Raw genomic sequence first — 25,607 nt, 5'->3', positions numbered from 1 at the left:
AGGCATGAACTGCCATGATCAGCTGTAATTCAAAAGCTTTATAATGTAACATCTATAAATGATGAAGCACTGTAAAATATGTGGTATGTTAACATAGGAAGGTATCAGCATTGTCTCTGTAATGAACACTGATTACTATATAGCTCTGGCTGGCCTGGAACTCACTATGTAGACCAGGCTGGCCTGGAACTCACAGATCTGCCTTCTAGGTGCTGGGATTAAAGGTGTGAGCCACCACACCTGGCATATTAACCTGTGTGTGTGTATGTGTGTGTGTGTGTGTGTGTGTGTGTGTGTGTGTGTGTGTAAAAAGGATGGTAGTAGAGGTGCTAGAGGAATGACTCGATGATTAGGAACATTTGCTGCTATTGCAGAGGACCTGGGTTGGATTCCCAGCACCTACATGGTTGCTCACAAACATCTGTAATTCCAGTTACAGGAGATCTGATGCCTTCTTTTGACTTCTGAGGTACCAGGCACTCATACCTACATGTAGGCAAAACACTCATACATAAAAATAAACCTTAAAAAAAAAGGTTTATTTGTGTATTTTGTTTGTTTGTTTGTTTTTGGTTTTTCGAGGCAGGGTTTCTCTGTGTAGCTTTGCGCCTTTCCTGGAACTCACTTGGTAGCCCAGGCTGGCCTCGAACTCACAGAGATCCGCCTGGCTCTGCCTCCCGAGTGCTGGGATTAAAGGCATGCGCCACCACCGCCTCGCCTATTTATGTATTTTATATATGGGTGTTTTGTCTGTGTGTATGCCTGAACACCAGAAGAAAGCATCATATCCCAAAGGTCTACAGTTATAGAGGGTCATGAGCCATCATGTGGGTACTGAGAATTGAACTTAAGGACCTCTGGAAGAACAGACAGTGCTCTAAATAGCTGAGTCATCTCTTGAGCTCCCAAAGGTAATTTTTTTTCTTTTGGATTTTTGAGACAGGGTTTCTCTGTAGCCCTGCCTGTCCTGGAACTGGCTCTGTATATCAGGTTAGCCTCAGAGATCTGCCTGCCTATGTCTCCTGATATATGTATGCCTCCACACCTGGCTTAAAAAAAAAAAAGATTTTACAGCGATAATACCGGGGCCCAGCAGGTGGTTCAGCTGGGAAAAGCATCTACTGCTAAGCCTGCCACCTGAATGCCGTTCTGAAACCTACTCGGTAGATGGAGGAAACCCAGCTCCTGCAAGTTGTCTTCTGACTTTGACACACTTGCCACACACAAAAATAAATGTAAAAAAAAAAGTGGGACTAAAGAGATGGCTCAGTGCTTAAGAATGATTGCTGCTCTTGGGAGAGGACTGGAGTTTAGTTTCCAGCATCTGTACCTCACAACCATCTGTAACTGCAGTTCTAGGGGATATAGTGTGCATGCAAACACACACACACACACACACACACACACACACACACACACACACACACACGTAGATGCAAATATATATAGTTTTTAAAAAGGTAGTATTTGGATTGTGAATGTAGCTGAGTTGGTAGAATGTTTGCCTGACATATGTGAAACCCTAGGTTTGTTTAATCCCTAGTACCACATAAATTTTTTAAGGTAAGATCTGATATGTCCAGTTCACAAGCATACATAGGATTGATTTGAAGCCACCTTGCACATCAGCAGATCTCAAACAAGTGTTTTGTAAAAGCTTCCTCACAGGTAACTTCCCTCTGAACACTGTACCTGAATCTTGAGCTAGCCTTGGCCCTCCCTCCAATCCCTCAATCCCCCATCTGAAAACTTACAGCCGCAGGAGTACTGCAGGCAGGGGCTTGCCACTCAGGAGCCAAAAGATATGCAGAATCCATATCTCTTTACTAAAAAAAATGTTGTCAGAACTTTATGTTCCATTTTCATTCAGCAAAGGAACAGAAAGAGAACATTCTCTCCTAGGAAGCAAGAACTGGGGAAATGTGGTAGATTTTTTGTGTCTTTATTGATAGAGCAGTTAGCAAAGAAGAAATGATGAACTGCCAAATTCTGGGGGGTTGAGGATGCTGTGTTAGAAACGTAGAACAGTTTTTGTTCATTTGATGGGAATTTCAAAAAGTAGCTGCATTTGATGAAATGGTAAGCTATTGCTAGTCCAAAGCTATAATTCTTAGATTTTAGTTAAGGACTAGTTCTAATAAAGAGTGTCAAACTCTTCCTCCAGTCAGTTTGGTCAAGTGTGATATCCATTTATCTATTTATATCTGTGTACAAATACTATGGCAAAAAGTTGCCCCTGGCAAACAACTATGTATAATAGTTATATTATTATGTATAGGTTAGTCAGAAAATGATGACCCTAACCAAGAAAATAGCCTGGGTTCTTCTAGACATCCAGCACTTTGTGTTATGGTTGAAACTGTGACCTTCGTCATTCACTGGGAAGCTAGATCTTGTTCAGAGTCTTAGAGGATCGCAGATCAGAACCCCCTGTCTCTTTACCCTTCCACTCTGCAGCAGCCATGCCTCCCTGGACCATGGTCTGTCACCAGGCCACAGACTGTTTCTTGCTTAGCGGTGTTATATTAGGTCAGCCTTTGGTTACTTTGTTGGTTTACAAAAGCTCATGGCTTTCAAGGAACTTATGTGAAGGTAGGATATGCAGCTTTCTCTGGGTGTACTAGTGGAGGCCAAGTACATGGCCCTAAAGTGTTAAATGATAAGCAAACCTCTTGTAGCAACATGGCATATCTCTAGAACAGTGGGGCTTGTGGCAGCCCCTTCCTCATGATGTAAGGTCCTAGTGCAGGTAGGCATGGAAACTTAGGGCACAGTTGGCATCTCTAGCAGAATTGTTGGTTCTCTTCCAGGATTGGGTGTGCATGGGTGAGGAGGCTGTGTCTTTGAGAACTGCTCGCCTGCCTTCGGTGGTGGCGCATGCCTTTAATCCCAGCACTAGGAGGCAAAGGCAGGTGGATCCCTGTGAGACCAGCCTGATCTACAGAGCAAGTTCCAGGACAGCCAAGACTACACAGAGAAACCCTATAAAAGAAAGAAAGAAAATCTCATGGGTTGGGTATATACAGCTGTCAGTAGCAAGCTTGCCTAGCATGCTAAACTCCGGGTTTGATCCTGTTACCCCATAAAACCTATTTTAGTGGTACACACCTGTAGTCTTAGCACCCAGGAGGTAGATGCAATAGGATCACAAGTGCAAGGTTATCCTCAGCTACATAGGGAATTTGAGGTGAGTCAGGGCTGCATGAGGCCCCATCTCTTCCAAAATAAGAAAAGGGAAAAATAGTCATTGGATATGGGACTATAGACATAAAAGCTTATTCTGCTGTGGTTTGTTTGTTTGTTTTGAGACAGGGTTTCTCTGTGTAGCTTTGGACCCTGTCCTGGAACTCACTCTTTAGACCAGGCTGGCCTTCAACTCACAGAGATCCTCCTGCCTCTGCCTCCCAAACATGCTCCACCACTGCCTGGCTATTTTGCTGTTTATTGGATATGGAGGAAATGTTTTCAAGTGGTTAAATAAAGGACAGTGCCATAGTATATCTCTGAATTTATGGAGCTTGGTTCTGGGAGAACAAGAAGAGGAGGTCGAGGACAGGACTAGGAAGAGGATGATCTTGTTTGTTTGTTTGAGACAGATTTACTCTTTGATCTATACTTGACCGGGATTCAGTAGCCCTGACTGATTTCACTTCACAACTATCCACCTGCTTTAGTTTTCTAGTGCTAGAGTGACAGCATGAGCCAGCATTCTTTGCTAATAAAATTTTATATAGTTTATAATAGCTACAGATAACATTTCTTATGTGTATGTATATATGTAGTACCTGAATATAAGTATGTATGTATGTATACTGCATGTGTGCAGCAGCCACCAGAAGTCAGATTAGGGTTTCAGATCCACTGGAACTGGAGTTACAGGCTGTTGTGAGCTGCCGTGTGGATGTTTAGAACTGATTGGATCCTCTGCAAGAGCAGCAAGTGCTTTTACTGCTGAGTCATCTCTTCAGCCCCCAGATTACATTTTTGCTGTTATGCAGACAATACTTCTTACAATTGTCTATGAGAAACTTGATCTATAAAGTTGGTGCTGATTATTTGTATGTGCAAGTGAGTATAGTTCGGGTTCCTAGGATTTTGGTGTTTTTATTTGTGTGTGCACCAGTCTGCATGTGGAGGTCAGGGACAGCCAGTGGGAGCTCTCCTTCTGTCCTGTAGGTACCAGGCATTGAATTCCAGTTGTCAGGCTTGCTGGCTGGTGAGGATCATTTTTACTTGCTGAGCCATCTTGCTGGCCTGGAGATTGCTCACTATGTTGCCTTGGCTGGTTGGAACTGGATATGTAGACCAGGCTGGCCCCAAACTCAAAGAGCTCTGCTTTCCTCAGTCTCCCTAGTGCTGGGATTAAAGGTATGTGTTGTCATGCTTGTCTAGATTGCTGATTTTTAAACTGTAGTTCTAGTGCTGTAAGTACTAATCATGAAGTTTTATGTATTTGTATGTTACTTGAAGACTTTCAGAATTTTAATTTTTGAAGCTTTTATTTATTTATTTGGGTTTTTTGAAACAAGGTCTCATGTAACCCAGACCTGAGGAGGATCTTGAACTTACTCAAAGCCTTTTAAATGTTTGTAGTAAATTAAACACCTTCACCATGGATATACAGTTTCAGCAGCCTTGGATAAATACTGAGTTTTTCTTTGGAATGTAAATAAAAGCTTATCTTTCAAAGAACTCATCATATGTGTATAATTATAGATTTTTCTTTTATGTGCGTCCTGGGAATTGAACTGATTGTCAGGCTTTGGCTGCAGGTCCCTTTATCCATTGAGCCATCTCATCAGCCCAGCATTTCTTATGTTCTCTGCTGTTAACTAAATAAGTCCCAGGATTACTTTTTTTTTTTTTAAATTTTCTTTTAGTCTTTGGTGAGGTCCTGGATTATATTTCCAGCACCACATACAAGCAAAAATAATAAAATGGCCGGTTGTGGTGGTGCATGCCCAAAGCAGGTGGATCTCAGAGTGCAAGGCCAGCCTGGTCTACAGAGTGAGTTCCAGGACAGCCAGGGATAGACAGAGAAACCCTGTCTTGGAAAACCAAAACCAAACAATAAAATTAAAACCCATAGGAGGTAGGAGAAAACAAAATTGTTACCACTTCACTGCTGACTCCTGATGTGATACTTTGAAATATTTTTTTCTTTCCCATAGACATTTACATTGAAAACAAAGTTTATGAAGTATAAAATTTAGCTAGTTCATCTAACATTGATGATGGCTGTCCTGTTTTTTACTTCTTTCCTTAAATTTTATTTGTGTGTAATGGGTATTTTGCCTGCATGTATGTCTTTGCATTGTGTGTGCAGTGCCCATGCACGAAGAAGGCGCAGGACCCTGTGGAACTGGAGGTACAGACACTTGTGAGCCGCTGTGTGTGTGCTGGAAATCAAACCAGGTCCTCTGGAAGAGCAGCCAGTGCTCTTAACTATTGAGCCATCTTTCTAGCCCCTTACTTTTTAAAATTAACAAAGTAATAGGTTTCATTATGGCATTTTTGTACGTAATTTGCTCTCTGTGAAACAGTCCTAGCTGTCCTGGAACTCACTCTGTAGTCCAGGCTGGCCTCAAACTCGAAGAGATCCTCCTGCCTTTGCCTCCTGAGTGCTGGGATTAAAGGTATGCGCCACCACTGCCCGGTTTAGATTTATTTTATGTCATGGGTATGAATACTTTTTCTGCATGTGTATGTATGTGTACTGAGTGCATGCCTGGTACCCTCAGAAGTCAGAAGAAGCCATTGAATCTCCTGGAACTGGAGTTATAGGGGGTTGTGAGCCACTGTGTTAGTCCTGGGAACCAAGAGAACTCAGGATCTTTATAAGAGCAATAGGTGCTCTTAACCATCTCTCCATCCCTTATCCATTTTCTGCATATTTAATTTTTCTTAATGGTTGACTAAAATTCCATTGTTACCACATTTTTATTATATATTTACTTGTTGATAGATGGGTAGGTTGATTCATTTTATTGTGAAGAGAGAAAACATCAATAAATGTGGATGTGGCCAGATGTGGTGCATACCTTTAATCCTAGCATTTAGGAGGCAGAGGCAGGTGGAGCTCTATGTTTGAGGTCAGCCTGGTCTACTGCATATCACATTTCAGGACAGCCAGGGATAAATAGTGAGACTGTCTCAATAAAAAAAGTAAAAATGGATGTGATGTGCAGGTATCTCTGTGTTTGGCTATAAAGCCCTTTGGTTATGGGTTATGTTTATGCCCAGGAATGGTATATCTAGGCCATACCTATTTTTTAATTTTTTCATGAATCTCTATATTGATTTCTGTAGTGGCTGCACTTGCACTCTCAACAACAGTGCTAACAAGGGTTCCCTTTCCTCATTTCCTCTCCAGATGTTACTTGATTTTTTTTCTTAATTTTTTTGCATTTATTACTCTGTGTGTGTGTGTGTGTGTGTGTGTGTGTGTGTGTGTGTGTGTGTGTGTTTGCTTGGATGTGTCTGTGCATGTCCATGTGAGCATATCTTGAGGAAGTCAAAGGACAGCGCTCGGTGTTTGGTTCTTCCATATCACTGGGGTTCTAGGGATTGGATTCTGATATTAGAATTGGCAGCAAGCACTTCTGTTTACTGAGCTGAGCCATTTCATTTCTTTTTCTTTTTTCCAAGACAACCTGTAACAGTCCTGGCTGTTCTAGAACTCGCTCTAGTCTAGGCTGGCCTGGAACTCAAGAGATCCACCTGCCTCTGTCTCCTGAGTGCTGGGATTAAAGGAGTGTGCTACTACTCTGGCTCCGAGCCATTTCTTTTTTTTTTTTTTTGGTTTTTCGAGACAGGGTTTCTCTGTGTAGCTTTGCGCCTTTCCTGGAATTCGCTTTGGAGACCAGGCTGACCTCGAACTCACAGAGATCCGCCTGGCTCTGCCTCCCGAGTGCTGGGATTAAAGGCGTGCGCCAACACCGCCCGGCTCTGAGCCATTTCTTAATTCTTAATTTTTAATTCATTCTTTTCTATCTTATCTCAGTCCTTTTGGTTTTCCGAGACAGGGTTTCTCTGTGTAGCGGACTTGGCTGTCCTGGAACTCTTCTGTAGAGTAGGCTGGCCTTGAACTCACAGAGATCTACCTGCCTCTGCCTCTCTTATTGCTGGGATTAAAGGTGTGGATCATTACACTTGGCTACCTCAGGCTTCTTAGTTTAAATAAGCAAATTTTGTATGTTGCCTTTTATTATTATTATTATTATTATTATTATTATTATTGATGACAGAGATTAACTCAGGGTCTCCATTCTACCACTAAGCTATACCTACCTCTAATATCATTTATTTTGTGGTGCTGGTGATTGAACATAATAAGGAAGCACTCTGCCTTTAAACACATTCCCAGCCCTCTGAAATGATGCCTTTTTTCTCCTTTTTCGGTGCTGTAGATTGAATCCTGGTCATGTACATACTAGGCAAGTGTTCTACCACTAGCTACATCTCTCCTATAATGTTGTGTATTTATAGCTTGTGTATGTCCTCTCACACTTGTGTGTTTGGGATTAATGCATGTCAATGTACAAGTAAAGGACAAAGGAAGAAATTAGATGTTTTCCTCTGTGCTTTATTCCCTTGAGACAGAGTCTGTCACTGAATCTGAAACTTGAGGTTGTGGCTGGCCATTGAGCTCTCAAGATTTGCCTCACTGCTCCACAATGCTGAGGTAGAGGCCTTTGTGGCCACGTCTGGCTTTTGCCTGTGGGTATTTCAATTTAGAGCCTCATGCTTATACATCAGACGTTCTTATCCACTGAATTATCTCTTCAGCTATAGCTGTCTGTCTGTCTATCTATCTATTTATCTATCTGTCATCTACCTACCTACTTACCTATCTGTTTTTTTTGTTTTTGTTTTTTTTTTTGGTTTTTCGAGACAGGGTTTCTCTGTGTAGCTTTGCGCCTCTCCTGGAACTCACTTGGTAGCCCAGGCTGGCCTCGAACTCACAGAGATCCGCCTGGCTCTGCCTCCCGAGTGCTGGGAATAAAGGCGTGCGCCACCACCGCCCGGCACCTATCTGTTTTTTAAGACAGGCTCTCATATAATCCAAACTAGCCTAAAATTTATTGTGCTACCTCGCTCTTAATGTTTATAAACACAGGTTAAGGCTGGATGTGGTAGCACATGCCTGTAATCCCAGCAATAGATAACTAGGGAATCTGAGAGGATTGTGAATTCAGGGCTAGCCTGGACTACATAATAAGACCGCTGACAAAAGAGGAAAAGATACCAGCATCTTTTCTGTATAAGTATCCCATTAAATTATACCTTTTGTAGTCTTTTTTTTTTTTTTTTTTTTTTTTTTTTTTTTTTTTTTTGGTTTTTCGAGACAGGGTTTCTCTGTGTAGCTTTGCGCCTCTCCTGGAACTCGCTTTGGAGACCAGGCTGGCCTTGAACTCACAGAGATCTGCCTGGCTCTGCCTCCCGAGTGCTGGGATTAAAGGCGTGCGCCACCACTGCCCAGCCCTTTTGTAGTCTTAATATAGTTTTCTATTATTTGGTCATAGTATAACTTAAATAGCCCCCTGATTTTCCTTTTCTTTAAAAAAATTTATGTGTATGAGTGTTTTGCCTGAATGCATATACATGCATGCAGAGGTCCAAAGAGGTGTCACACCCCCTGGAATCAGAGTTACAGATGGTTGTTGGTCACCGTAAGAGTGCTGGGAATCAAACCCAGGTCCTCGGCAAGAGCAAAAAGTACTCTTACCTGCTGAGCCAACTCTCCAGCCTACCTCCCTGCCCCAGATTTATTTTATTATTATTTCATTTTATATGTACTAGTGTTTTACCTGCAGGCATCTCTGCACCATGTGCGTGCTTGTGCCCACAGAGGCCATGAGAGGATATTGTATCCCCTGGAAATGGAGTTACAAATGGTTGTGGGCCACCATATGCATGCTTAGAATTAAACCCATATCTTCTGGAAGAGCAGCCAGTGCTCTTAACCACTGAGCCATCTCTCCATGCTGCCCTCCAACACCTTCCACCCCAAAAGGCAGTTTCTTGCTATGTAGCTATGTGGCCTTGAACTCAAGATCCTCTTGCAGCAGCCACCCAAGTGTTGAGATATAGGCCTTTACCACTGTGCAGTGATGACAGTAGAGCCTTTCACGGTGCCTTCAGAGTAAGAAGGTAACGGGGTACTGTTGATCGTTACCTGTCAGGTGGTGTAATGTGGCCAACAATGCTGTTTTATGTTTTTTGTTGTTTGTTTTTCAAGATAGGGTTTCTCTTTGTAGTCTTTGTTGTCCTTTAGCTCTGTCTGTAGACCAGGCTGACCTCAAACTCAGAGATCCACCTGCCTCTGCATCCTGAGTGCTGGGATTAAAGATGAGTGCCACCACCACCCGGCATGTTGTTTTATTCTAATGATGTTTTGTTTCCATCTTCTCTCCCAGGGTGAGTTCCCCAAATAGCAAGATAAGTCATATATTAAGTGAGATAATATCTTCTAGTTTGATGAAGAAATAGAGGTTGATTATCATCACTAAACCTAAAACCTAATGTTTTCTAGTCAGTGTGATGCTAGAATTTAAATTTTGAATTAAAAAATTAAAGTTTTAAAGATTACATTTATTGACATGTGTGTGTGTGTGTGTGTGTGTGTGTGAGTGTGTGTGTGTGAGAGAGAGGGGGAGAGAGAGAGAGAGAGATCGCGAGTGCGTGCGTGCGTGTGTGCATGCCATGGAACGTGTGGAGCTCAGAAGACGACTTGCAGGATAGTTCTCTCCTTCCACCATGTGGATTCTGAAGATTAAATTCAGGTTTAGGGGTTGGAGGCAGTAATTTTTACTTGATGAGCATCTTGCCAGCTCCATTAAAAATTCTGCTTGTTCCAAAAAAAAAAAAAAAAAAAAAAAAGCCGGGCGGTGGTGGTGCTCGCCTTTAATCCCAGCACTCGGGAGGCAGAGGCAGGTGGATCTCTGTGAGTTCAAGGCCAGCCTGTGCTACAGAGCAAGATTCAGGAAAAGGCGCAAAGCTACACAGAGAAACCCTGTCTCGAAAAACCAAAAAAAAAAAAAAAAAAAAAAAAAAAAAAAAATTCTGCTTGTTTATTTGTTTATGAGTATACAAATGTTTGTGCTGTAAGAGGATCTCTGATCCCTTGACCTTGCCTGAGATAGATGTTGAGAGCCAGACTCTTGTTAGCTGGAAGAGCAGCAAGTGTTCTTAACCACTGAGCCATTTCTCCAGCACCCATCCCCCACCACCAGCTTTAACTTTTTTTAATGGCATATTCAACTAGTAAAATCTGCACCATTATTTTAAATTCTGAAAAATTCTGGTCTGGAATTAGTTCTTAATTCCAAGCATTTCAGGTACAGAATACTGAGCCTGTAATGAGAGAATGTTAATGGTATCCAAATTTAAATCTTCCAAGTCTTGGGAGTAATGAAGAGTACTGAGTTTGTGGTTATGTGGTTGTGAAACTTTTGGCATTTTTATTTGATGTTCCTATTTCATGCACAGGGTGTCTGCCTGCATGTATGAACACCACATGCAGGCAGTGCCTTCAGCTGTTGAAGTAGTGCTTTGGATCACTTGGAACTGGAATTAGAGACAGTTGGGAGCTGTCACATGGGTGCTGGAGTTGAACCCTCGTCCTCCCAAGGAGCAGCCAGGGCTCTCAACTGCTGAGCCATCTCTAGCTCAGGGGTTTTCAACCCATGGGTCACGATCCCATTGGGGTCACATATCAGGTATCCTCCATATCATATATTTATGATTCATAACAGTAGCAAAATTACAGTTATGAAGTAGCAAGGAAACAATTTTATGGTTGAAGGTCACTACAACAAGAGGATCTGTATTAAAGGCTCTGCATTAGGAGGATTGAGAACCACTGTTGTAGCACCTTTGAATTTGAAGCTTTAATTGATGATGCTTCTGGAATAGTATGAATTGACAAACATTGTTTTAGATTGCTGTTTCTCTTTCTCCCATTTTGGGAAGTACAAGAGAAATTTTTACTATATTATATAGTCACTTAAAGAAGAAATGTTAGGGCTGGGGAGATGGCTCAGCTGTTGATAAGGCAATTTGCTGTTAAACCTGATGACTCAATTTTGATTCCTGGAACCCACACGATAAGAGGAGAGAACAAATTCCTGCAAGTTGTTTTCTGACAACTTAAAGCACATGTACACAAAATAAATGCAAAAAAACCAAAAAAGCAAACAAACCCACCGAAAACAAAACACAAAAATACCAAATACAAAAACTCAGCCTGGCATGGTGACACATACCCTTAATCCCAACACCAGGGCCAGATGGCATATGGATCTCATCTTGGTCAGTTCCAGGACAGCCAGGACTGTCACACAGAGAGACCCTGTCTCGAAACAACAACAAAAACCAGGCAACAAATTGGAAACGTAAACGGAAAATGCATTCAATACACATAACTTGTCAAACAGTTCATTGGATATATACTATATTTGTTGTTGACCTTCATGATCACATGGCTTGCTAGATAGAAGCTATGGTTTCCTGCCCAGAATTATAAGAGTTTCTTAGAGCGTATTTATTGTCTGGGAAAAGAGAAGTGGAATGGCAAAGTTAAAAAAAACATCTCAGGCTATCTGTGTATGTCTTTAGCTTTTCAACACTGTAACACTACATACCTCACAGGAGTCATGAGGAATGATTTGGTCCAAATAGGGCAGTTCATAAGCAGCAGGAGTAGGAGTAGAATTAAATTGTCTTGGTTTTTAAAGTATTTCATTTGGGTTGGAGAGATGGCCCAGTGGTTTAGAGCATCCGGTACACTTGTAGAGGATCTGCATTCAGTTTCCACTACCCACAAGGTAGCTCATAACCGCCTGTATCTTTAGTTCCAGGGGATCCTGCTGGCACCTGACACACGTACTCACACAGTGTCACACACATACATAAATAAAAACCTAGTCAATCCTAAAAACACTTTGATTAAGCCTTTTTTTTCCTTATTTTTTTGAGATAGGATCTCACTACGTAGCCCTGGCTAGTCTGGAACATAAAGAGACCCTGTCTTAAAACAAAACAAAACAAAAACCTTCAAAAAGAAAAAAAAGGCAAAAGAAACAAAATAAGAAAGCAGGCTGAGCGAGCCATGAGTAGCAAGCCATTAAGCTGCATTTCTCTATGCTCTGTTTTCCTCTAATGGTGGACTGTAACCTTTAAGTGAAATAAACCCTTTCCTCTCCAGGTTACTGTTGGTCATGGTCACACATTAGGAGCACTCAGTAGTCGAGATTTTATTTCAGTAATGAAAGCAAAAGAATTGATATTTGCATTTGTATCTAAGCTTTATTTTTAAAGTATTGGCTTTAATATTGGTTTAACATTTATTCCTACTTTTATCCTTCTATTTCAGTATCAGATATAGAAGGTGGTGATGGACTGCAGCTCAGAAAGGAACATACTCTCAAAATATTTGCTTATATCAATTCCTGGACTCAGAGGTATGCAGTTGTAGGTATTTTGAAGATTAACTTGGTGAAATTGTATAAATTGCCATTACTTGTCATTAGATTTTCTTCAAGGATGTTTTACTACATGGTTTTCTTTTTTTTGTATTAAATGGTAGTTACCAATATTCAGTCATTTTACCTTTTCCTTAGTCATGGGCTTGATTATGATATTATCTTTAAAACAACATAAAAATCTGTTTCTTTCTTTCACCTTTTCCTCATTCTTTAAGAATGAGTGGCCAAAATTTTGAAAGACATTTTTATATATGTATATGTATGTATGTGTGTATATGTATATATGCATAAAATTCCAGGAGAGGCGCAAAGCTACACAGAGAAACCCTGTCTCGAAAAACCAAAAAAAAAAAAAAAAAAAAAAAAAATTTACATATATAAATATCTCAATTATTTTGAGACATAGGAGGTTTTTTCCTCTTCCTTCCTTCCTTCCTTCCTTCCTTCCTTCCTTCCTTCCTTCCTTTCTTTTTTTCCCTTGGTTTTTTTGAGACAGGGTTTCTCAGTGTAGCCCTGGCTGTCGTGGAATGTATTCTATAGACCAGGCTGGTCTCGAACTCACAGAGATCCCCCTGCCTCTGCCTCCCAGTGCTGGGATTAAAGGCGTGCCCTGCCACGCCCAGCTCAGATCAACTTTTATATAATACATAAGTTTAGAATATACAGAATAAAACTCTAAGGATCATAGTTGTTAATATAGTCAATATGAACTAAATGTCTGTCTCTGTGTGATTTTAATTGGTGGTGGTAAACAATCTTTTTTACAGTGCTGAAGTTCAAACCCAGCATCTTAATTGCTGGGCTCTACCACTGAGCTATATCTATCCCCAGCCCTCTAGTAATCTTTTTTTCGGGGAGATAAGGATGGAATTTTAATTCAAGGACTTGTATATACTAAATAACTGTTCCTGTACTTACCCCCCACTAAATATCTTTTCACTTACATGCTTTGCCCAATTTGAACTAGTCTTTCTGACATTTTTATGAGTTAGAAAAATGTTTAAAGTGGAACAGAGGCCTGGTTCCATGAGTAAAGACTCCTGCTACTAAGCCTGATAACTGAGGCTCAGGCCAGGGACATTGATCGGGTGGAAGGAGAGGACTCTTTCACAAGTTGTTGTCTGACTTCCACGTGTGTCATGGTACCAATACATAAATTAACACGTGTGTGCAGGGACACACATACTATATGTATAGAAACTAATTTTTTTTTTTTTTTTTGAGACAAGATTTTACTTTGTAGCTCTGGCTATCCTAGAACTCACTGTATAGACCTACTGGTCTCAAACTCACAGAAATCTGCCTGTCTCTGCCTCAGTGTTAGGATTAAAGGTGTGTGCCTCCACACTGGGCAATAAATAGAAACTTTTAAAAAATACTTGAAGTTAGTGATCAGTGAACATATGTGTTGTAACATGAAAGTATGCAGTATAGCTGATAATAAAAAGTTTAAGCTGGGCAGTGGTAGCACCTGCATTTAATGTGACCTCAATAGACCTGCTGGCCTCAAACTCACAGAGATCCCCCTACTTCTCTGCCTCCCAAGTGCTGGGATTAAAGGTGTGTATCACCACCACCTGCCTTGTTATTTTCTTTTTTTTTTTAAACATTTTATTGGTGCTTTGCCTGTATGTTTGTGTGAGGGTGTTGGATCCAGGAGTTACAGACAGTTGTGAGCTGCCATGTGGGTGCCAGGAATTGAACCCAGGTTCTCTGTCAGTGCTCTGAACCGCTGAGCCATCTTTCCAGCCCCACTTGCTATTTTCTTATACTTGAACAAATATTATTGCCTAAATATAAGATTGTGCTTCTTTTATGGAGTAAATAGCTATTAACAGTTAATCTAAAAAATGATTAGGTTGAGGCCAATAAAAGGATCTTGGAACACTAATAAATTGGTGACCTTTCATGGAGAAAAGTAGCTTTCACGAATAATAGCAATAGAATGGGATGGGCATAATATAGTTTAGTGTGTTCAGCATTTGTGATCCTGTCACCAACGTACAGTATACAGAAAGGTTACCAAATAAATGTATTATCAGTGGTCAGGATTTGCCATTGTAGTATATTAACCAGGATAGATAGGTGAGGGGAAATGTTCACTTAGTATCATGTTGGAAGTTTAATGTGGTGGCACCTACCTTTAATCCTAGCACTCAGGAGTCAGAAGCAAGGGGATCTCTTTGAGTTTGGGGTCAGCCTGGTCTACATAGTTCCAGAATAGCCCGGGTTATGTAGAAAGACCCTGTCTGGGGAAAAAAAACAAAAACAAAATAGAAGAAGGAAAGAAAAATTGGAAATAAAGTGTTGGGGGCTGGAGAGATGGTTCAGTGGGTAAGAGTCCTTATTGCTCTTCCAGAGGACTCCAGTTTGGATCTCTGCACCCACATGGTAGGTCACAGCCCTGTGTAACTTCAGTTCCAGGGGATTCAGTGCCTCTTTTGATCTCTGAAGGCTCCTGTACACATGTGGTGCACACACACACACTCACACAGAATAAAAAGAAAATAATTTGTTGAGTTGGACATGGTGGGACATGCCTTTAATCCTAGCTCATGGGAGACATAGACCGGCAGATCTCTGAGTTCCAGGCTAGCTAGAGCTACGTGGTGAGGCCCTGACTAAAAAACCAAAACCAAACAAACAAAAAAACAAAATAAAAAGATATTGCTATTATTATTTAAAGTATTTCCCTCCAGAGTTAGCTCATATAAAATAATTCTTCACATCTAAGATGGTCAATAGACTGATGAAAGCCTTCGATGGAGTCATCTTACCAAAGGCTTGTAATTTCAGAACTTGGAAGACAGTGCAGGAGGTTCCCAAGTTCCTGGCCAGTCTTGGCTACATAGTTAGACCTCGTCTCAACAAACAAACAAAATGTGTGCAATGAAAACCTGTAAAATCAAGTTGATGTAGCCCTGGCTGTCCTGGAATTCACTATGTAGACCAGGTTCTCGAACTCACAGAGATCTGCCTGCCTCTGCCTCCTGAGTGCTGGAATCAAAGGTATGCGTCACCACACCTGGCCAGTATTATTGTTTCTGATGACCTTCCATGTGATAAGAACTCCCAAACAATTGGAATTAACTTTTTCATAGAATATCTGTTGAAATGGCCATTGATCACATTTAAAATAAACATAATTGAAAAATTGCTAGGTTTGCCTGTGAGTAATTAGGTGCTTGGAACTGGAAGCCCTCAACAAAGGTTTACCGAGTAGTCTTGAGTACCAGCTGTGGGCTGACCTAGCGGACCCTGGTGTTTGCTGTGGCAGTTACAACATTCAGCAGGTTTTATTTTTCTGTACAAAGTAGGCAGCCTGGCTGCAGAGATGGCTGCTCTTCCAGAGGACCTAAGTTCAATTCCCAGCACCCACATGAAAGCTCACAACTGTCTGTAACTCCAGTTCTGAGACCCAACACCCATGGCAAAACACCACTGTACATGAAATAAAAATAAATAAATTTAAAAAGTCACTGATGCAAGTGTGGTGGCACATTATATCAGCAGAGGTATGTAAACATCTGAGTTAGAAGCCAGCATGGCCAATGAAGCATGTTCCAGGCTCTACCCCAAAATGCAATTGAAAGAGAAAGTATATCGTATTTTTAAAGTCCCCTGCTCAATCCTGTTCTGTTTTCATGTAATGGTTTAATATTCTGCTTTTATGAAATTGTATTATCTTGCAGCTCTTGCTTCATATCAATTTTAGGTATAACTGTACCTTCCTTTTAGGATATATAGGATTTTACTTTATCACGTCCTTTTAATATAGTTGCTGTCAATTCTTAGATACTTGTAAAAGTAAAAATGCTGTTCAAAGAGGTGCCAAAATGTTAAGTAGTTCATTTCATATCTTAGACATTTTTTGTTTCCTGGAGTCTCTACTAGTTTTTTTCATTTGAGTAATTTTCTATATATGTATCACAAAGTCTTCCTAAACTTTTTTTTTTTTTTTGGTTTTTCGAGACAGGGTTTCTCTGTGTAGCTTTGGCACCTGTCCTGGAACTCACTCTGTAGACCAGGCTGGCCTCGAACTCACAGAGATCCGCCTGGCTCTGCCTCCCGAGTGCTGGGATTAAAGGCGTGCGCCACCACGGCCCAGCTCTTCTTAACTGTTAACCCTTTTGAGTGGTGATGTGTTGTTTTTATTTTGTGCCCAGTCTCCTCTTACTGCAGCCTTCAGTTTCAGTTTGTATTATCTGCTCTTGGGCCAGCTTCTCCTCAGATCTCCTCCTCAGCTTTTACTGTTTCCCTAGCCATGCTTCCTCGATTGCATTTTTGAGTGCTCATTGCTTTATTATTTTACTTTGACCTTTTCTGAGAAAAGTTATATGGAAAAACACGAGTTTTGGACTTGGCATGTCTAAAGTGTCTAGTCTATGTGTGTGCTTTTGTTACATATGTTTTTGTTGAATACAGGATTCTTGGTGGAAAGTTATTTTCTCTCAGAATTGTGGAAGTAGTGCTTCATTGTATTCCAGGGATCCAGTGTTGTTTTTCTGAAGTGCTACTTTTTTTTTTTTTAATCTCCTTTAGAAACACTGTGTAGCTCTAGTTGGCCCAGAGTTGGGCTAAAACTTGATTCTCCTACCTCAGTCTTCTGAGTGTAGAATTACAGATGTGTGCCATGACGCCCAGCAGTTTTAGTAGTTTTTAACCCCCTAGCTTTCCCTTGTTACCCTGCTTGAAAGCTTTAGGATTTTTCTCTTATATTTCAAAAATTATAAGTGGTGTATGTTTGGGTAGGCCTTTCTGTTCTGAAAGTGGGTACCATAAAACAGCTGACCACATAAGCTGCAAAGAGAGGGTCCAAGCACTGGTGGGAGTGTAAACTGGAACAGCCTTTATGAAAATCACTGTGGTGGTTTCTCAGTAAACTGCAAATAGAACTGTTTTTCTTGAGACAGGCATGGCTGTCCTGAAACTTGCTCTGTAGACCAGGCTGGCCTCAAACTCAGAGATTCACCTGCCTCTGCCTCTCCAGTGCTGGGATTAAAGACATGCGCCACCACTGCCTTGTCAAAAGAACTTTCACATGATCCATTTATACAACTCCTGGATATCTATCCGAAAGACTACATCTTATTACAGATACTTGCTTATCTATGTTTGTTACTGTTTTCACAGTAGCAGGTAAATATAATAAACCTAGATGTCCATCAATAGAAGAATGGATAATGGAAATGTGGGATGGATACACACACACACACACACACACACACACACACACACACACACACAATGAAATTTTATTCATCTGTAAAGAAAAATAGAATATCTAGGTGGTGGTGGTAACACACACCTCTTTAATTCCAGTACATGGGAGGCAGAGGCAAGCGAATCTCTGAGTTCAAGGCCAGCCTGGTCTACAGAGTGAGTTCCAGGACAGTCAGGGCTACACAGAGAAACCCTGTTTAACTCCCTCTTCCCCCCAAATTATGCCATTTGCAGGAAAGTGTATTGAACTGGGAAATATTACATTAAGTAAGGTGACCCAGACTCAGAAAGACAAACACCACATATCCTCTCTCATGTGAATCTTAAAACTGTTGTTTTTTTTTTTAAAGATTTATTTATTATGTATACAGTGTTCTGCCTGCATGTATGTCTATACACCAGAAGAGGGCACCAGATCTCATTATAGATGGTTGTGAGCCACCATGTGGGTGCTGGGAATTGAACTCGGGACCTCTGGAAGAGCAGCCAGTGCTCTGAACCTCTGAGCCATCTCTCCAGCCTGAATCTTACAACTTTTTATATATGCACATCTGTGTGGGAGGGAGAGCGGATTCCAGGAAGCCAGAAGGGTACTTAGGAGAAGGGAAGTGTTTCTTCCAGCAGAAAAGTACTCTATAATTAAGTCTCAGTAACTAATATGTAGGCTTTACTTAAGAACCCCTAAAAGCTGTGGTTGATTGGATTAGCATATGACCATTTATGAAAAAATCTTAAACTCCTGATTATGCTGTTAGAACTGGTGTTTATGCTTTAGCTGTATTCCTCCTTCTGATTAGTAATTTCATTTTTGTGCGTTCTATACATTTAATACATTTCCATTGACTTTCACTTTAATTTTGATCTTGATGTTTTCATCTTTCATCAGTACTCTTTATGTAAATTTAAATCTTCCAATAATTTGAAAGAAAGATACTGAAGAGCCTTGAGAATTTGTGTTTATCTCCTGACTTCCATCTATCTTCTGTTATTGGTCTTTGATTGGTTGTATGCTTTCCTTTTCTCCCCACTGTCAGTCTTGTGTCTTTCTTTTGGGGAGATTGTTTTAGTTTCCCTGTTTGGACCTCTGTTATGTATTAGAAGTTGCTAAGATTTTAATCGGGTTTAAAATGATAAATGACTTATTTATTTAAAAGGCATACAAGCAGGGTGGTGATGGCACATGCTTTTAATCCCAGCATTCAGGAGGCAGAGGCAGGTGGATCTCTGTGAGTTCGAGGCCAGCCTGGTCTACAGAGCAAGATCCAAGACAAGCACCAAAACTACACAGAGAAATCCTGTCTTGAAAAACCAAAAAAGAAAAAGAAAAAACCATGCAAATAGTCTATCTATGTACAGTACAATTAAAAAGCCTTTTATCTTAAATGGTGGTTAGGGTTGAACCCAGGGTCTCGTACATACCAAGACAAATGATCTAATATTGAGCTCTTTGCCAACTGTAAACGACCCAGTTTTTGTAATCCCTCCTTCGGTTTTTATAACACTCATTCTTTTAATAACCTAATATTTGTTAGGTTCTAAGTTTTAGAGAGTACAGTTAAAGTTTTTGCTCTCTTGTGATTGTATTGGTTAGTGTTTTTTCTTTCTTTTTTCTTTTTTTACTTAATTTATATTAACTTTAAATAATATATGGTCATCTGGAAAGAGGTAACCTCAACTCAGAAATTGTTTCCATTAGATTGTGGAATATTCCTTTATTAATGATTGATGTGAGGTGGCTCAGCCTATTTGGTGGATAGTGCTACCCCTGTGCAGGGGTCCTGAAGTAAGAATAAGCCCTAAGGAGCAAGCTTGTAAGCAGCATTGCTCCATGGTAATCTGTTTAGCTCCTGTCTTCAGGTGCCTGCAGTGGTTGAGTTTTGTGCCTTGTCTTCTCTCAGTGATGGACTGTGGATCAGGAAGTGGAAGCCAAACAAAACCTTTTTTTCCTCGAGTCACTTTTGGCAAGAGTTTCACACAGTAACAGACAGCAAACTAGGACAGACGTTGGTACCAGACAGCTGTTGTAGCGATAGACATTACCATGTTGTTAGGGAAGACTATGGAAGTGTTGGGAACTTTGGGCTGGAAAAGCCATCGATGAAAACTTTTAATGGCCTGTTCTGTGGAAACTTGGACAATTGTGTTTAGAGAAGTGCACATGATAGAGGCCTGCCTTGTAGAATTTCATAGAGAAACAAAAACTGTGTCAGGGCCATTGTGGTGATGTTTGAATTAATAATCTATGGTTTCTGGTCAGCTGTGGCTGAAGAATCAGCTCTGAACAGAAGTACACTGAAATAAACCTTTGCTTTACTGGGACAATTTCCTCAAGGCCAACACACAGAAGCTGTAGTCCAGAGGAGCCAATTCTGTTTCTCAAGTTGGCAGTTGAACTTGGTAATGTTTAAGAGTCTTACACATGATGCTGCTTTTGGCTGTGTGAAAAGTTGCATTGTTGTTGTTGGTTTTTTTTTTTTTTTTTTTTTTAAAAGACAGGGTCTCACTGTGTAGCCTTGGCTGTCTTGGAACTCAGTATGTAGACTAAGCTGGCATTGAACTCAGAGATGTGCCTGCCTCTGCCTCCCAAGTGCTGGCCCGGAAAGCTTTTTTGAAAGGGATGATGGAGAGCGACTAATGCTTGGTAGTGTGAGAGGCCAGGAAAGGCCATTGGTTAAAGTGTAGCCTCAGTTGCATTGGAAACCCCAGGATTGAAGGGGTCATGGAGAGAAGCTGAGGCTTGACACTGTGGTACAGGGTTGGAGTCTTTGAAGAGAACCCAGGAGAGGCCATTGGTGAACATGCAGCCTAAGCTGCAGTGGAGACCCCAGCATGGCAGAGATGCCAGGATTATGGGCATTTTCTTGATTAATGATTGATATAGGAGGGCATGGCCCACTGTGGTGGGTGTCATGGGTTTTATCACAAAGCAAACTGAGCAAGCCGTGGGACTATGCTAATAAGGAGCCTTTCTCCATGGCCTCTGCTTCCAGATTGACTTCTGCCTTGTCTTTCCTCAGTGAGGGATTGTAACTCGGAGTTGTAAGACAAATGAGCCCTGTCCTTCCCTGAGTTGCTTTTGGACACAGTTTATCAAAGTAATAGAAAGTTCTATGTTGTATTTACTTTTGAGTTTTTTTTTTAATTCATTATTATTATTTTTTAACTTTTTATTGATTCTTTGTGGATTTCACATTTTTTTTTCTTTTTTTCTTTTTTGAGAGAGTCTTACTTACTCTGTAGCCCTGGCTGCCCTGGAATCCTGGAACTGCTATATAAACCAGGCTGGCCTTGAATTCAGGGATTAAAGGTGTGTACCACCAAGCTAGGCTCGATCTTTTTATTTACTGTTTGTTTTTGTCATCTTTGATGATAGTTTTTTATTTATTGTTTGTTTTGGTTCTTTTCTTTGCTCTTAAAAAGACTTATTCCTGGCTGTCCTTTATGGTTAAGATAAGGACACAGCAAAGTTGGATATTCTCTGTGGATGGGACATCTTAAAATGATGATCTAGGGCTGGAGAGATGGCTCAGTGGTTAAGAGCACCGACCGCTCTTCCAGGGGTCCTGAGTTCAATTCCCAGCAACCACATGGTGGCTCACAACCACTTATAATGAGATCTGGTGCCCTCTTCTGGCCTGCAGGGACACATGCAGGCAAAATACTATATACATAATAAATAAATAAATCTTTTAAAAAAAAAAAATGATGATCTAAGCCGGGCGGTGGTGGCGCACGCCTTTAATCCTAGCACTCAGGAGGCAGAGCCAGGCGAATCTCTGTGAGTTCGAGGCCAGCCTGGGCTACCAAGTGAGTTCCAGGAGAGGCGCAAAGCTACACAGAGAAACCCTGTCTCGAGAAAAAAAAAAAGAAAAAAAAAACGATGATCTATACTATATGATAGGTATAAATGGTGAGCAGGCTTTTCTTTTTTTGAGACAAAGAGTTTCGCTGTGTGACTTGGTTGGCCTGGAACTCATTTTGTAGACCAGCTGGCCTCAAAGTAGGCTTTTCTTATGGACTCATATTTTCTAAGAGATCTATCTATCCTTTGGTTTGGCTGTGATAGTTTAGCTGTTGGACAAGGACGGTTACTTGAAACCTTTTATTGACCCCTTTTTCTGTCCTACTTCAGGCACACCTCTGAGTTCAGGCTCTTAACTCCTGAGTCTTTCCAATGTTTTTTTCTCTTGTGTTTTTTGAGACAAGGTCTCACTGTGGACCTCTTGTTGGTCTAGAACCTGCAGATCTAGCTGCTTCTGCCTTCCTGATTCTAGGATTAAAGGCATTCATTGCCACCCACCTTAATTCCCATTTCCTTTTTATTTTCCCTTTTTTAAAAAAAATTTTATGTTATGGACATTTTGCCCACATGTATCTCCTCTGCTCTACATGCATACGGTGCCAGCAGAGGCCAGAAGAGGGCATTTGGATCCTGTGGAACTGGAATAACAGACAGTTATGATCCACCATATGGACACTGGAAACTGAAACCAGGTCCTCTGGAAGAGCAATTAGTGTTATTAACCACTAAGCCATCTCCAGCCTCAATTCCCATTTTCTGACAACTAATTTTCAAAATAAATTTATCTTTCCTATTCTAAGTCTTAGCCAAGATCTTTAGGAACTAAAATTCTAGCTTTAATAATAAAAATGCCTAAGTCTGTGGCTTCTTACTTTAAAGATAATTTTCTGTTAGTATTATAGGAGGAAGCTGAGTCTGGAGTGGTGGTGCATGCCTGTAATCCCCTAATTTTGGAGTTCTTAAGGCAAGAGGATTCTGATCAGCCTGGACCCTATCCGTGTAAAAAAATGGGCAGGGATGTGGCTCGACAGTGAGAGGGCTTTCCCAGTACGAATGAAGTTTTGTATTTGACTCCAGTATTGAAAAAGAAAAAAAGGGATATAGGAGACAAGAGGTAGGCAGGCTGTTTAGCAGAAAAACATTAGGAGTAATTTTTTTTTTTTTTTTTTTTAGGTTTTTCTGTAGCTCTTACTGTCCTGGAACTTGCTCTGTAGGCCAGGCTGGCCTTGAACTCACAGATTTTCCTGCCATTGCCTACTGAGTGCTGGGATTAAAGGCGGGTGCCACCATTGCCCTTGAGTAATTTTTGTTGTTTTTTTTAAGATCCGGGGAGGGTGTCTCACTTTTAGTTCTAGCTTACTTTGGAATCACTCTGGCCTCAACTTGGAGAGAGCTATCTGCCTCTCGATGCTGGGGCTAAAGGCGTTGTATTTGTTTTTCCTCATACAAATTATACTATGGCTTGGGCGTTGGGGCTGGAGAGATGGCTCAGTGCTTAAGAGGGCTTGTTGGTTTTCTAGCGACCCGTCTTCAGTTCCTACCATCCCTGTCTGGTGGCTCACAACTGCAGTAAGTGCAGATCCAGGGGACCTGATGCCCTCTGGTGGCCTTCTGAGGCATGTGCGCTCGCCGTCGCGCACGCGGGGTGTCTCTCTCTCTCTCTCTCTCTCTCTCTCTCTCTCTCTCTCTCTCTCTCTCTCTCTCTCTCTCTCTCCCCCCCTCTCCCCCTCCCTCCCTCCCTCTCTCCCCCTCCCTCCCCTTCCCTCCCCTTCCCTCCCCTTCCCTCCCCCCCTCCCTCTCCCTCCTCCCCTTAGATGGAGAGAGACTGAGAGAAAAATCTTTCTGGGTTGTGGCACACACCTTTAATTCTAGCATTTGGGTGTCAGAGGCAGGTGAATCTCTGAGTTTGAGGCCATCCTGGTCTACATAGTGAGTTCTAGGCTGTCCAGAGCCACATAGTGAGACCTTGTCTCCAAAAAATTTCTTAGAAGTCATGGTAATATGAACTTTTTTTTGAGACAGGGTTTCTCTGTGTCGTTTTTTGGTGCCTGTCCTGGGTCTTGCTCTGGCTTCAAACTCACAGAGATCTGCTTGGCTCTGCTTCCTGAGTGCTGGGATTAAAGGCGTGTGCCACCGCTACCCAGCGTGGTAATAAGAACTTTTATAACTGGCAGAGACCTTTGAAGTAAAAGCACTTTTATTTCATCAGTGTAACAGATTCCTCCATAAATAGTATTTAATTAAGTAATTAGAGACAGGATCACAGTGGCATAGGAATTTTGGAATGGTATAGTTGATTAATTCTGTGGATTTATTATAAGGTTTTAGTCAAGGTATCATCTGGAGACTTACATGGGGCTAGAGAATCTGCTGTCAAATTAAGTGCTTGGGGAGGCCTCATATAATTCTTTGCTATAGGCAGCTGTAGTGTTATTAATGACATCATGGTTGCAATGTCTTTATGACCTATTCTTAGATGTCCCATCCTTTAATTTCCACCACATGCTATTCATTGGAAATGAGTACCTTCTGCACTCAAGGAAGAAAGTTAGGGTTTGCTTTTCAAATGACAATGTGCCAGTGGTTTTCTGGTCATACTCCCAAGTTTATCAAACCTATAAAAATGAGATTATTTTTCTGTGTGGTCATACAGTGTGCTGGTGATCTATTTGGACTGTGTTGGAGACATTTTGCTAATACTTCAAGGCATAAGTCATGAATAATAGCTGATTATCTGTCATCAGTCTTTGGATACTAATACAGTTAAAACTAGGTACTTATTGTGTGTATAATTTAGTTATTGATTAACAAGATTTTTAGTTACCTGAAGTATGCCACGCCTTGAGCTATTAATTGAACTTGTTTAAAAGAACTAGTATGCATGTAATACTTACTTGGCACTTCCTGTTTTTTTGTTTTTGTTTTTTACTGGCATTGAAGAGAGGGTTTTGTGTTCCTGAATGTGTCTGGTCTTTGAGATAGGTTCAGAATACCCATCCCAAGTGATCTTCAAGCAAATTGTTCATTTAAAAATGTAGCTAGATAATAAATTTTGTTAGAGTATAAAAAAAACAGCTTTATTAACAAAAAATTTATATTATTACTACTTTTTTTTGATTTTCTGAGAGAGGGTCTCTATAACCTTGGCTGTCCTTGAATTCACAGAGATCCACCTGCCTCTCAGCTTCCCAAATGCTAGGATTAAAGGCATGTATCATTATAACTGGCCTGTGATTCTGTTATTAAAAGTCAGTATAGTTCTACCCTAGCAGAAGGGGGGAAATTGATATTTTAAAAAAGTATTTTAGTATTTGCTTCTTCTGTTACTTTATTAAAATGTATAATTGTTCCCTCTCTAGGAAGCATTTATTTATTGCATTTTATTTTCTCTTATAGGCAATGTCTATGCTGCTTCAAGGAATATAAGCATTTGGAGATTTTTAACCAAGTAGTATGTGCACTTATTAACTTAGTGATTGCCCAAGTTCAAGTGCTCCGGGACCAGCTTTGTAAACATTGTACTACCATTAACATAGATTCCACGTGGCAAGATGAGAGTAATCAAGCGGAAGAACCACTGAGTATAGATAGAGAATGTAATGAAGGAAATGCAGAAAGACAAAAATCAATAGAAAAAAAATCAAACTCTGCAAGAATTTGTAATCTGACTGAGGAAGAATCTTCAAAGAGTTCTGATCCTTTTAGTTTATGGAGTACAGATGAGAAGGAAAAACTATTACTGTGTGTAGCAAAAATTTTTCAAATTCAGTTTCCCTTATATACTGCTTACAAGCATAATACTCATCCTACTATAGAGGTATGTAAAAATAGATTCCATGACTTTTATATTATCAAGTACTGCTAAGCTTGTCAGTCCACTCCTTACCTGTGAATGACTGAAACTAGTTATTTTTGATGGTAACCTTTTTTTCTGACTACCCTGTCCCTATTCCATTCCCTTCTCTTCTCTCTCCTTCCTTCCTCTTTTTTCTTTGAGACAGGGTTTCGCTGTATAGACCTGCAGTCTATAGACCTTGAACTTTCTGTATATCCTTGAGCTGGCCTTGAGGTTTGACTCCCTTGCCTCAGCCTGA

The 25,607-nt window shown here is 40.8% G+C and overlaps 1 protein-coding gene across 4 annotated transcripts in view; it reads left to right on the top strand.

Moving 5' to 3' along the window:
- The window catches only part of Usp34 (ubiquitin specific peptidase 34), a 191,773-nt gene that overhangs the window by 5,334 nt on the left and 160,832 nt on the right, over positions 1-25,607 (top strand). For all 4 annotated transcript variants that reach the window (XM_052734681.1, XM_052734680.1, XM_052734682.1 and 1 more), the window contains exons 2-3: positions 12,377-12,464; positions 24,910-25,330. In XM_052734681.1, the coding sequence (XP_052590641.1) occupies positions 12,377-12,464; positions 24,910-25,330 (509 nt within the window). The remainder of the gene's footprint in view (positions 1-12,376; positions 12,465-24,909; positions 25,331-25,607) is intronic.

This window comes from Peromyscus californicus, unplaced genomic scaffold (genome assembly GCF_007827085.1).
Source record: "Peromyscus californicus insignis strain IS unplaced genomic scaffold, ASM782708v3 Scaffold_13__1_contigs__length_99412109, whole genome shotgun sequence".
In the NCBI taxonomy this organism is placed as follows: domain Eukaryota; kingdom Metazoa; phylum Chordata; class Mammalia; order Rodentia; family Cricetidae; genus Peromyscus; species Peromyscus californicus.
The sequence above is the reverse complement of the archived record's forward strand: the minus strand, read 5'-3'. Positions and strand labels throughout refer to the sequence as shown.